This window comes from Drosophila willistoni, assembly GCF_018902025.1.
Source record: "Drosophila willistoni isolate 14030-0811.24 chromosome 2L unlocalized genomic scaffold, UCI_dwil_1.1 Seg168, whole genome shotgun sequence".
Taxonomy (NCBI): Eukaryota; Metazoa; Arthropoda; class Insecta; order Diptera; family Drosophilidae; genus Drosophila; species Drosophila willistoni.
This window is the reverse complement of record NW_025814047.1, coordinates 6,067,839-6,080,247: the sequence shown is the minus strand read 5'-3', so window position 1 is coordinate 6,080,247 and position 12,409 is coordinate 6,067,839. Positions and strand designations below refer to the sequence as shown.

Sequence of the window (12,409 nt, the reverse complement as noted above, 5' to 3'; positions counted from 1 at the left end):
TTTTTCTATGCGGCACATTTGTTGCCTATGTTTCTAGCATCACTAATCCCATCAATTTGATAACGGTAAATTAATCAAACCTCCAGCCAAAAAAAGAAGAAGCGAATGAAAAAGAAAAGAACACAATCCCAAACAAAAACTCCACATAATTTTAGAGCTAGGAACAAACGATTTATCCTTCCCTCCAACAGACACACACACACACACATTTGTCCCGCTCATCCTGCCGCCGAGTTGTCGATAATGGCAAACACTGTGTAGACCATTAGGCGGATGGCCACGCCCTACATTTTGATTTTCAGATTTAACATAGAAAAAGTGGAAGAGAGAAATAGTGGAAGGGGGAGACAGTGAATGAGGGGGAAATCAAAGCCAATGCAGCTGTATAAATTTTACATTTGTTTCCTTTCAATTTAACAATGTGTACTTTTGATATTGTTTTCCTTTTTTCCGTTTTTCATTTCGATGAAAGAGAGATGAGAGTGAGAGAGATGAAAGCTCTTTCAATAGGACAAACACTTGCCAGCCATTTTTCAAGCGAGTTTTGCCTGATTTCGCAATATTTATGATTAGCAATTTATTATTCATCATTTTCGAGTGGGCAGACAACAGAGGGAGCAAGAAAGAGAGAGAGAGAGATAGAGAGAGAAGGAGAAATGGTAGAAAGTGTGCAAGGATTTGCCCTGCCATTAACTTGCACTTAATTTGATTAACAAGAAGCCGATGTTTACATGCGGCTGCATGCCATTTGAAGAAGGAAAAAAATAGGCAAATGACGGATGAAGCAAAGTCGTAAGAAACGAAATGATGTAAGATTTGCTCTTCTGTTTATTTAAGCATCTCAATTCCTACTCCTGCTCCTTCTCTCTTTTTGTTTTTCTTTAGACAATTGTTATATTTTTTGGAGTTCTTTTGGGGGGATTTTTCAGTACAAATCAGAGTACAAGTTGGCATTAGCTTCAAATTACGGACAAGTGTGCTCGCTGGTTATAACAAGGACACGACAGGACAGGGGACAAAGAAGGCAGCGAGACAACATTTTTATTGATGTTAATTTAATGCAGAAGATATAAAAAAGGCGGCTGCAACGGAAACACACAAAAAGAACAGAGAGAAAACCAAGAAAAATGAACAGAAAAAGAAAAAAAAACGAAGAGAAAACACAAGAGCCAAAGGCTAGGCGGAGACCGACATCGAAATAAAAGATTTGCATATAAACAGGCGTCGATTTTACACACATTCACACACACACATAGATACAAAAAGACTCATTCAACTGCATGCGGAGGCAGAGGCGTCGCTATAGAAACTAAATTCCCCGGGGGGGTTAAATGTTCAACTAAAATTAGTGAAAATAAATGACAGGAACAGAAAGAGAGGAACTAAAGCAATCTATTGGAATAAAAGAGAATGGATAAAATATATCAAAAGCATTTAAGATTAAAGCAGATTCTTGGGAGATAATTTAGAAAAGAATTTCAAAAAATCACGCAAGATTTGAAAATTTCTAGATAGATGAAGGTGGATTTGATTGTGAGATTAGTAAAGAAAATAATAAGGAATAGAGATTTAAGAGATAAAACTAAGAAAGTCAGATAAACTAATATATAATGGGATGGTAGAATGGGAAATAAGTCAACTAAATTAGAATGTAACAGCTAGAAACCTTGCCAATGAGATACACAATGGATGTAGCAAAAAACTGAGAAAACATAAAAAAATTTAAAAATTTAGTTAACACACACAAAAAAGCGCCCCCTTTTTGATATAACTTCTTTCTGGCAGACGCCTCTGAGTGCATACTTATATAGACATTCGGCATTTGCATAACAGACGGAGCCCGGTCGAATGGGCCCAAAACTGTCATTGCCAAGGTTTTTACATCCGCTTGCCGCAATCATCGCAATGTTCTCTCTTTCCCTTGCTATTTTCATAGAATACTGAGGGCTCATGATATGGGGTGGGTGATAGTAATGGGGCAGGGGCAATGGGGGACAACTCAATAATATTTATAGCATCGACTCATTCTGTAAAATGTCCGCTGCAACATATGCAAGTGGCGGGTATTGCTCTATTTTCAAGTGGATTTCCATTATTATATTCTTATATATATGTGTATATGTTGTACGTTCTACGTAGTAAGTAGCCTCCTCCCCCGGTATATTTGTGGAGGGGTTGGAATGGGAAATCGAAATGCAAATCGGTGACAATGGCCGCTGCTTGCCTGACACTTTCTGCCAAAGAAATTTATTGTCATTGGAAAGAAATGGCAGACATAAGAAAAAAGCTAGAAAAAAAGGAGCACCTACTAGACGACACACACATACATACACATCAATCCACATATATCGATGGGCATGGCTAACATTTAAATGTAATTGCAAATATTTAAATTCATTCTCACCAATATGGCAAAGACATTAAATTTATGACCATGATGCCATTTCCTTGGCATTGAATTGCCATTCCATTTCCATTTAATGGGGCCCTTAAAAGGCGCTAATTATTTGCCCACATAAATAACTAGAGGCAAATTTATTTGCCACCGGAAAGACTTAAGTGTTTGCAATGTATATCTATATATATTTGAGAAGCAAGAGATAATTCAATTAGTCAGCAGGTCGTTAATTATAATTTAAGATTAAAGATTTACCCCAAAATTTTATGGGAAATATTTAACAGGCTTTAATCAGGCATTTTTATGAGAAGTAGAAGTTAACTATTAAGTTAAGTTTTCTCTTCTCCATTGTTACTTTTCTGTGAGTAGTTTTGGACTTAAATTTCAAAACAAATTCAAAGAAGATTTTTTATTATTTCGAATTCTTTATTCTATTTTGAATATGAGGCTGAAATTCGCTACGACTATTAACCGCGTGAGCAGTGCAACACTTGCTAATTATACCACCCCGAGGCCAACATCATCGTCTATATCAAATGATCTACTCTATGTCTATATAGCTGCAACAATTGCTTTAATTGCTTCATTATGTAGCTGTTTCTTTATAGGCTACTTGCTCTGTGGTTGCGGCTGGTTGTGCTGTGCGGATGTGGATGATTGGTAAACTCCAGCAAAAGAAAAAATAAAAAATTAAGGATGAGGTCTATAAATCTAGAGTAGATCCGGAATAACCCCCGATAAACTAACAATATCGATGGTTTTTCCAGCTTTACTCTATATCTATATATCCCACCAATGTGAATGTTTGCTTTGCACAAATAAAAATGCGTCATGTAATATTAATATTTATGCACAAATATTGAGAGACCGTAAGAGAAATAGGGTAGGAGAAGTGTACGTGCTAAGAAAGGGGCGAGGGGCAGGAATCAGGGTACAGAAACATATATCTCTAAGTGAAATGGTAAAAGATTGATGACTTGGCGTCTGCCGTTTGTTTGTGTGTTTATAAGAATTTATTGGCCTTTCGAGGAGGGACCGGAAGTGCCATGGTCCAGCCAGAAAGGAAAACGTTGCGTATACGCAATATTTGTATTTATGTATTATGAATCAATGCGCAAAACGCAAAACGCAAAACAAAAAAAAAAACAACAAAATGGAAGCAAAGAAGGGCGAACACATACATAAAGGACGTGCACTAAAACAAAAGGATAACAATAACTTTTCGCAGCAGGAGCAAGAAAAACAACAAACTGGGGAGAGCATGGGGCGTGACTACATCTTGCCAAAGATGAGAAAGGTCCATGGGGGCGGATTATGAACGGCCCCGCCATAAAAATTGCATGAAAATGCTCTCTTAGAATGGTAGTGTGTGTGTGTGTGTGTGTGTGTATGAGGGATAATCATAGTCATAGGCCTGGTCTTCTCCTTACTATTACAATCAAGTTTACGACTGCAATTCGGTCTTGGCCATGAATATGATGATATGCCCTTAGATGATCATTGTAGATGAGCGCCTGATGATGATTGCCTACGCTTTCACTGCCTATAAAATAAGTAAGAAATGAGTGCGTTTAGTTTTGGCTTTTTGTTTTCCATTTCTATGGTCAATTTTTTGCTGTTTTGTTTTTTTGTCTACGCTTTTTGGCCGTTTTTTAAGTTGCAATCCAAATGCTAAAGCAGACACATAAATTTTCCCACACGACTTGCGAGGGGACAACAAGAACTTTTCCACGCCATTTATGTCTGATTTTGTTTCTCTTCTATCAAAGGAGGGTATATGGACTTTAACAAGAAGAATGTGATGAAAAGTGAATACATTTTTCTTATACAAATTGTCTCTGTGGATGTGTGGTATTTGACATCATGATGATTTTAAAGTTATCTCAAATTAAGTCGCGAAGCTATTTATTAAATTTCCTGGCTAAATATAGAAGTATAGTCCACTCTCTAAGTGTCTCTAGTCTAGCTACTAACAAAAAGAGTATTAACAAAAACTCATAAAAATTTTCTCCCACTTTGGATTTTTATGTTTTTTCATGGTTGATTTTCCTTTTACTACTAGTATTTTTCTTTAGCTTGACTTTTACTGTTTGTCATAGTTGACTTTGCTTCCTGTATTAGAGTCCGTGTGTGTGTCTGTGTTTTCGGTTTTTTTTCTTGTTGGTATTTGGCTGGTTTTCCAATGCCTTGACAATTTTCATGCTTATTTGCCACTTCAGTTGGTGGGCGAATGCAATTGTTGCTGTAACTTTTACCATGGCCAAGGAAGTTTTGAGCTATTGCCTCTTACCTAGAGTTGTCCAATTGCAAAAAGTGAGAAATGTGAAGAAAAATCAGAAAGGGAAAATTGAGCCTTCCATTTCCCCTTGACATTTTCCGCATTTCCCATATGCATGTTCATGTTGACTTTGTGCATTCGGGCGATTTTTTTCTTTTTTTTTTGCTGCTGCTGTTGTAAGTGGGCAACTTTTTCTTTTTGGCTTTGAAAGCGGCAGTTGTAAACCTGGTAAAAAAGTAAAAAGGGTTGCCAACAACAATAACAACAACAACAACACCAACAAGACCGATGATGACGACGTAACTTTCAACATCGACAAGCGGCGCTTTTGACTTGCCTGTCGACTGGGCCCATGTTTGCTTCAGTTTTTTCCTCTATTTTTCTTCAATTTCCCTTACCTTGCCACGTTTTTTTTTCCTCTCTCTGGCTTTTGATTCAAACTCTTCCCCTGCCCCTCTAGAAGCCACTTTTGCCACTTTGACATGTAGCCAGGTGTAAGATTTGAGTGTGTGCAATGAATGTCTGAGTGTGAGCGTTAACAAACGTGGCTAATAGTTGACAAATAGTAACAGAAATCAGACCAATATATACCCGTAAATATCTTTATCTTTTATCAATCATGGTATACCAATTAATTTATGTATATATGTATATATGTCTAAATCGTATAAGTTACTAGGCTATACAGTGATTTTAATCTTCCAATGTTGTTAGATTTTTGGTTCAGATTATTATTAAAGTTTTTTCCTTTTTAAAAAAGAACTAATACCATAGGTAAAAGAAACCTTTTAATCCCACTATTAACATATACATATATTTTTGCAAGGAAAACCTTAAAAATATACAGAAAATATTAGTTACTGATTATGTAAATATTTTATGTAAATTTTAAATAAGTTAAATCTTTATGAAAGGTGTCTTATAACATAGTTATATACATAGGTAAAAAAGCCAACTCGATATTTTAATACTATTTCCACTACAATTGTGTTCCAAAATTGTGTATTGGCAACTCAAATTTATGACTGCAATTTTTAAAAAGTAAAATTAAATTACCAAAGCAATATATTGGTGCACCACAAAAATCAAATTTCCCAACTCCTAACGAGTTGAGCTCATCAAATATTTTGTGCGTGAATGGTTTTTGAGAATATATCGACTATTTTTTTGTTGTTGCGTTTTCAAACATGACACCTGAAACTTTTGGTGAATAAATTTATGAAAATATTTGCACATCAATTTTCCCACCGAAAAGACAAAGAGAGGGGGAGAGAAATAACTCGAGAGCGAGCATGATAGATACATATATCGAATTGTGAGTGGCAAACATATACATACACACCTTTTGGCTTCATTGAACTTGCAGCTTAATATTACATTCAGAGAACTTTTCCCCACTTTTCCTAACCCTTCAGCCCGTCATCCAGTCAAGCAAGGAAAACATAAACCGAAACAATTTTTGTTTGGTGTTCGCGATAAACTCCAGTTACACCTTTTGGCGAAAAATGAAGGCGGAGTGAGGAAAATGTTGTGTAAAATTTGCAAATGCAATAAATAACTCGTTTCGTTGTGTTTTTCGGTTAGAGAGAATGAAGAAGAAACAATGAAATGAAAAAAAAGAGTTTTTTTGTTGTTGCTGTTTACACCCCTTTTCAAAGCATGTTTCCTGCTTTTTTGTACAGATGATGGTGTATCCTTTAGGTGCTTAGTTTATGAAAGGTATATTGGTATAGTTCATTGTTTTTAAAAATAAATATTTTTGTGAATTGGTTTTTTGCTTATGATTCTTTTTGAATATCCTTTTTGATCAAATTCTTATGATTTGTCTAACACAAAGTTCGATCAATGTCATAGAGCTTGTACCTAGCTTTTCCTAGTGATAGGAATGAGAAAGTGCTTTATACAGAATCTTAAATTTTATTGACTAAAATATAATTTCGACGGTTTTATTTAGAATGAAAAATTTCTTGATTTAAGAGTTTAAAGATTACCCCATCTAAATATTGTCAAACTATGGTGTCTACGACTAAGTTCAATTTAAATAAAAGATGGTCTCAAATATTAAAAAAATTCAAGAGAATCAATATTAGATTTCCCTTCAAATAATTTCAGCATTGTCTCCCAAAGGGGTATCTAAAAGTCGTTTCTTTATGTTAATGTATGTATATATATTCAGATTTTTTTGTAGTGTTTTCTTTTTGGTTCTTTCTTGTTCATACTTGGTTTACGAAAAAGCGCGCGCCATGTGTGCGCTGTGGTCTTGAGTTTTTACAGGAAGCATCCCCAAAAGTATGCAAATAATTTTTGGCCTCCATCTCATATTTGATATTCAGTGTCAGTTGTTCGAAAGGGTTACCCGACTACAAGTTATTGAAATTTGCATGCAAGCAATAGAAGGGGGCTAAAAACGGGAGGGTGGGAATGTTGGTGGGTGAATTTATAACACTTGTCTGTGTGCGTGTGTATGTGTGCGTGTGCGTGTGTGACGCTTGGGGGCTAAAGTTGCTTATTGTTTAGCCGTATACATTTTTTTTGCTGCATAAATCTGTGAGTCGGCGTATGTGTGTGAAGTACCCAACTAAAGGAACTAAATGGAAAAAAGATCTCTCAATGGGCGTAATCGTTTCGTTGATTTTTTGTATGTTGAATTTTTGATTGGCTCACAATTGGAACTCTTGAAAATGTTTTCAACCATTTTTCAACCCAACTATAACGCTAATAACATTGTCATATGGCAGCAGCATCATTCCTAATATTACTATTATTATTTTTCGCCTTTTTTTCGCCACTAAACTTCGCTTATCAATGTTGAAATTGCAGCACTTGTCCGCATTGGGTTGGATTTGCTGGCACTCGAAAACTCCAAATGGCAACCATTTAGAGTTGAAAAGCGAGGGATTTTCATCAGCAAAAAAAAAGAGCAAAAGCGAACAAACGTACGAATAATCGGCACTTTTTTTTTGTTTTTCTGTTATACCCCGCTGAGTTTCTATCTGACCCAGTTCTGACATTTATCATAGATATATACACACACACACACATAGACAGAGTCACTCAAACATCCACATGGACACATAGCCGCATAGACAATTGCCCGTTGGCTGCTGACTAAGTGGACTTTTATTTCAGTATTATTACTTTGGCGTCGACAGAGACCGTTGTATCCCCTAGAATCCAGAAAACTGGACAAATAGATAAATCGCTGCATGTGTGCGTCTATACTAGGATATTCTAGTGCCAAGCACACTAAAATGTGTTATCTTCTGTTTCATCATCGTGTTCTTTGCAATTTAGATTAGTTGCTCAGCATCCGGGAATTTGTCATGGTTTCTTGATATCTACACAAACTCAGCTAAAGACCATAATTTGCTCAATTTGCAAGCGAATTGGGTTAATCGACTTTGATTATTCTTCTCGATATCTTTAACATTTGCGCAATGTTTATGGATATTCGGAAACTGAATTTAAAAGTAGGAATTAGTGATATTTCTACAGAGATATATTTGGTTATAACATATAAAAATTAGCTTGGTATCCTTTGCTGGATGTGTTATTATTCTTTAACTTGCAATAAGAATCTACTGAAATGATTTTAGAATAAACGAGGCTCTGAGTTCAGCATTTGCCAATAGAATGAAGGTGAAATGGAAAATTTTGTACTTTTTTTCCCAGACTAGACATTTGATTTATGATGCATTTATGGCTGTTTAATGTGGCAGACATTTGACTAGAGTCTTATTATATACGCATTTAAATTGGCCTAAAATATAAATAGTTGATGAATTTATTATCTAGTTTCTTCTCTACACTCTAATTTATGAATTAGTATAAAAATCGTTAAAAATTAACAGCTTTAACATTAAGACTACATATTTTTCTGGAAATAAATGTTATATTTTCTGTGTTCCCATAACGCAGTTAGCAATTTTAACCACTTGCTAGGCAGAATTCTTTAAAAAGCTTTTAAGTCCGTGACCTATGTATTTAAAAATTTACTTTATTTCTAATATATAAAATTACTTATACTTACTTACTTATTATTTATGATTTCAACTAGTTGAATGCATCAGTGGTATTTCCGTACAAGTGTTCCCCTATGAATCAGTATCGTTTGTCCAGTTTTATTTATATTAATCTGCCCCACATGCTGCTACTTATCTCACTATTGGTAAGGTTCTTTTTGCTGCCCTTCCAGTTTGATGATGATGATGATAAAGAAGAAGAAGGGAGACGTCATTAAATTTGGCTGCGTCATAAAGAGTTGATCATAAATAACATTTATGCCGAACCGCTTTAAAGGCGAGGCAAGAAAAATGTTAACAAAGATAAGAAAAATGTTTGGTCAAGATAATGTTCATGAATATATATCTCAGTTCCGAGTTTCATTATTTATTCAGTATCCACGCGTTTGTCAAGCAGTCAAGATGAGTTGCCAAGTGCTCTTCCTCATTAGTTTGGTTAGTAACTACAAAAAAAAAATCTCTTCTTCTTAAAACTCAACTATTTTTATCTGTATCTTTATTTCGCGGTTGTAGCTAAATATATTCACCTATATAAATTGCTCTGGGGATTTAAATGGCTATCGTTTGTATAGCCAAGCAGACCACAGTCTTACTCTGATAACCAATCAGGCCATAACTTCTGCCATTGAAGTAGTTGATAATGTTGTTGAGGATCTTTTGGTATTGGACTCGCAGAATTCTATAATACTTGGCTATTTAAATAGCTTTGATGCCTTCATAGCTGTTAGTGATAACAAAACTGAGGAAACTTTGGACACATTCTATAAGATTGTTAAATCATATATGGATGATGATGTGGCTGAGAAAACCTCAAGCATTGAGACACAATTAATTGCCCTGTGTCTGCAACGACATGGCTTCGATCGCTGGAAACGTACCATTCAACTGAGAATGGGTCAATTTCAGAAAAATCTCCACAAGAAACTTGTGAAATATCTAGACACTTTAGACGACGAAGAACGTGCTGCAGTGGAACATCGTTGGAAACATGTTGGCCTAAGAGAAGGAGCATCTGGTGGACAACAGAGACGTTTAGAGAAATTAAGAGAGTTTGTCAGATGGTTGGGTAAAATCAGAGATTCAGAGACTGATACCGAAATATAGTGTATATTATAGAAGATAATGTTAGCTCATAAGGCCATAAAAGAATAAATTATTATTATTGTCATTTGTGATAAGCATAATTATTAATGGGGAAATTTTAATTACGTTGTCAATAAATATATCAGCGAGGGGCATGTTAAAAGTTATTTCAATTGTTTTCAAAGAATATTCAGCAATTGTCTAACAGGTTTAAGCAGTGGATTATTTGTAGAAAGGCTCCAAGTCGAAAGTGTTTCATTTGCCTTTTATTGAAAAATTTATACGGCTTTTTTTTAAGTTTGAGACACCACAAAATCTGCAAGTTTTAATGCACTCCTACAGCAAAAAAAAAGAAGAATACTATATGTGTACAAAAATAATAAACTTTTCATGGCAATGAAAACTTATTTTCCTTTTTTTCTTCTTTCTCTTTATGTACATATGTGGGAAAAAATAAAAGAAGAAAAAAGTTTGGTAAAAATTATGAAACTGAATATGGAAGAGTGTTTCAGCAAACCAAGCAAAGAAAAAACACAAAATTTTAGACAAAACAATAAAGATGAGACACAGAGATATAGAGTGTGAGAGACACACACACACAGGGAGAGATACATACATATGTGAGAACTAAAACTGCTAGTTTTTATGCCATGTCTCTAAGTGCAGAGTAAGAGAAATACAGAAAGAGAGATGGGTAGAGAGAGGTGCTTCAAGAAGCGGGCAACGAAGTAAAAGAAATGGCAGAGTAAAAGAAAAATGGCAACTGCATTGCCTTGTCTAAAAGCTGACAAAGTGCTGAGTGCATTTACGACTTGGACTTGGTTTTGGAGTCGGAATCGGAGACGTAGATAAAGTTGGAGTTGGTGTCTGTCTTGTGTATGTACAGCTGCACACAAACATATATTTGGTCAAACTAAAGTATATATATATATATATATATATATATATATATATATATTGTATTATATTATTGTATATTGTATTCAGTATATGTTCATATATTGAAATGTCAGCACAATCAGGCATGCATTCAAACAGTAGCTAATAGCTTTAGCATCTGTCAACCTTGTCAACCAAGCAACGAGCCAAGAGTGATTTTAATTCTTACACATAATTTCAATGCAAAAGATTTCTGTAGATATTTTCTACAAATAGCTTTTGACTTAATAAGTTTACTTGGTTTTCATTGTGTTAGTTTAGATTTTGCTTTTTAAAAATGTATTATATTGAATTTTTGGTATATATATTGCTTGTATAGACATATTTTGTTTTATTTTCCTCCATATAAGTATTTATTTTATTTATTAACATGTGGAAGTCGACTTTTCTTTAATTCAAAAAGGATAAGAAATCAGTCTTTGGGGAGGTCACCACATCCTGAAATACATTTTTAGCAAGAATCAAAAAAGAAATCAATATTACAAAAAGCGACAGGGCCATTCATGCCACTTGCAGGATTAAGCACCATTGACCTACAAGTACTCCACATGCTGTCTACTTTTCGCGAAACTATAGCCTGGTCTATATCATCATGATAATCAGTAATTTATAATTCTGAGTTACATTTGCCTAATGGGATGCATCTAAATCAACGACCCATTTTCGATCCAAACGAAATTGAATTGGCTAGACAACTAAACAAATATTCTGATTGTGGTTGCTGGCTTATCAGCACGACAGTTGTGAACATTTGTTTCTAAAATGACTATAATTTTTCTAGCCTTTGATTAAGCATCTTCTAGCATGGAGAATATATTAAATAATCAATTAAAAACGTTCAGTAGTGTCAATGAAACAACGCGTCTCAAAATTAATAATAGTAATCAGCATTACGACTACGTTTTCTGTAGTCGAAAATTTCGTTTATTATCAGTTCAGAGAGACATTTACTTACTTGCTATTGCTCTCTGAAAGCATCCAACATAAATAGGTTTTTTTTTTATGTTTTTTAATGTCTTCAATGTTTATTTGAATTCACCATTAAAAGAATCAGATCACCAACTGCATGGTGTGGCACATTTCCAGCACCGGTCACAGTCGGATTCATTCTTACAATGTGCGATGGGGCCTCCTTTATAGGAACTTGCAGTGTTATAGCACCATTGATCAATTAGTCCACATACTGTCCAACATTTTCCTCGATAGCAACGGGCTTCAGAAGGACATGTAGGAGCGGGTGGTTGGGGAATTTTGATTTTTCGCTTTCGAGGAGGACTGGCATCTCCTAGCTGGATTACGACTAGTATCAGTATTGCGATTGTGTAATATTTCACCATAATTGTTCAAATGCAGCTCCGAGATCTGAGTTACGCTTGACTCGAACGCTTTAAATGTACCTAGACGACTGATCATGTCTGAGTCGGACAGGGGTCGAGCAAACCATTGAAATTGCAATAAATTCCTTATCTTTTTTTAATAAATCAAACGCTATAATACTGCAAACTGTCAAAATTTTGAAAATTGAAACAAAATTAATTTTAAATAAAGCCACACATTTATATACACTTGTTTTTTTTTTTTAAGTGAACAATGATTCAAATAGGTTTAACATTTGCCATAATGCACAACGATGGAAAACTATAAAATTTTCATCCATATTTTTTTTATTTCGTTCTCCAATTTATCAAA

The 12,409-nt window shown here is 34.8% G+C and overlaps 2 protein-coding genes across 2 annotated transcripts in view; one reads left to right on the top strand and one right to left on the bottom strand.

Moving 5' to 3' along the window:
- Positions 1 to 12,108, bottom strand: part of LOC6640980 (sodium channel protein Nach) — a 28,748-nt gene extending 16,640 nt beyond the window's left edge. Inside the window, exons 1-2 of the mRNA XM_023175007.2 lie at positions 11,676 to 12,108; positions 8,711 to 8,864 (exon numbers count right to left, since the gene is read on the bottom strand). The gene's annotated coding sequence lies outside the window, so the exon portion shown is untranslated. The remainder of the gene's footprint in view (positions 1 to 8,710; positions 8,865 to 11,675) is intronic.
- Positions 9,074 to 9,866, top strand: LOC6641065. Its single transcript, XM_023175009.2, has 2 exons — positions 9,074 to 9,133; positions 9,212 to 9,866. Exons 1-2 carry the CDS (start codon positions 9,101 to 9,103, stop codon positions 9,800 to 9,802), a joined length of 624 nt encoding a protein of 207 aa, XP_023030777.1. The 5' UTR covers positions 9,074 to 9,100; the 3' UTR covers positions 9,803 to 9,866.
- Positions 12,109 to 12,409: the final 301 nt, after the last annotated feature.

What these genes read in the sequence shown, in the direction of transcription:
- LOC6641065 (XM_023175009.2), top strand. Translation starts at nt 9,101, where the DNA reads ATGAGTTGCCAAGTGCTCTTCCTCATTAGTTTG. An exon ending in TGCTCTTCCTCATTAGTTTG is followed by an intron (nt 9,134 to 9,211) that starts GTTAGTAACTAC and finishes TCGCGGTTGTAG; the next exon opens with CTAAATATATTCACCTATAT.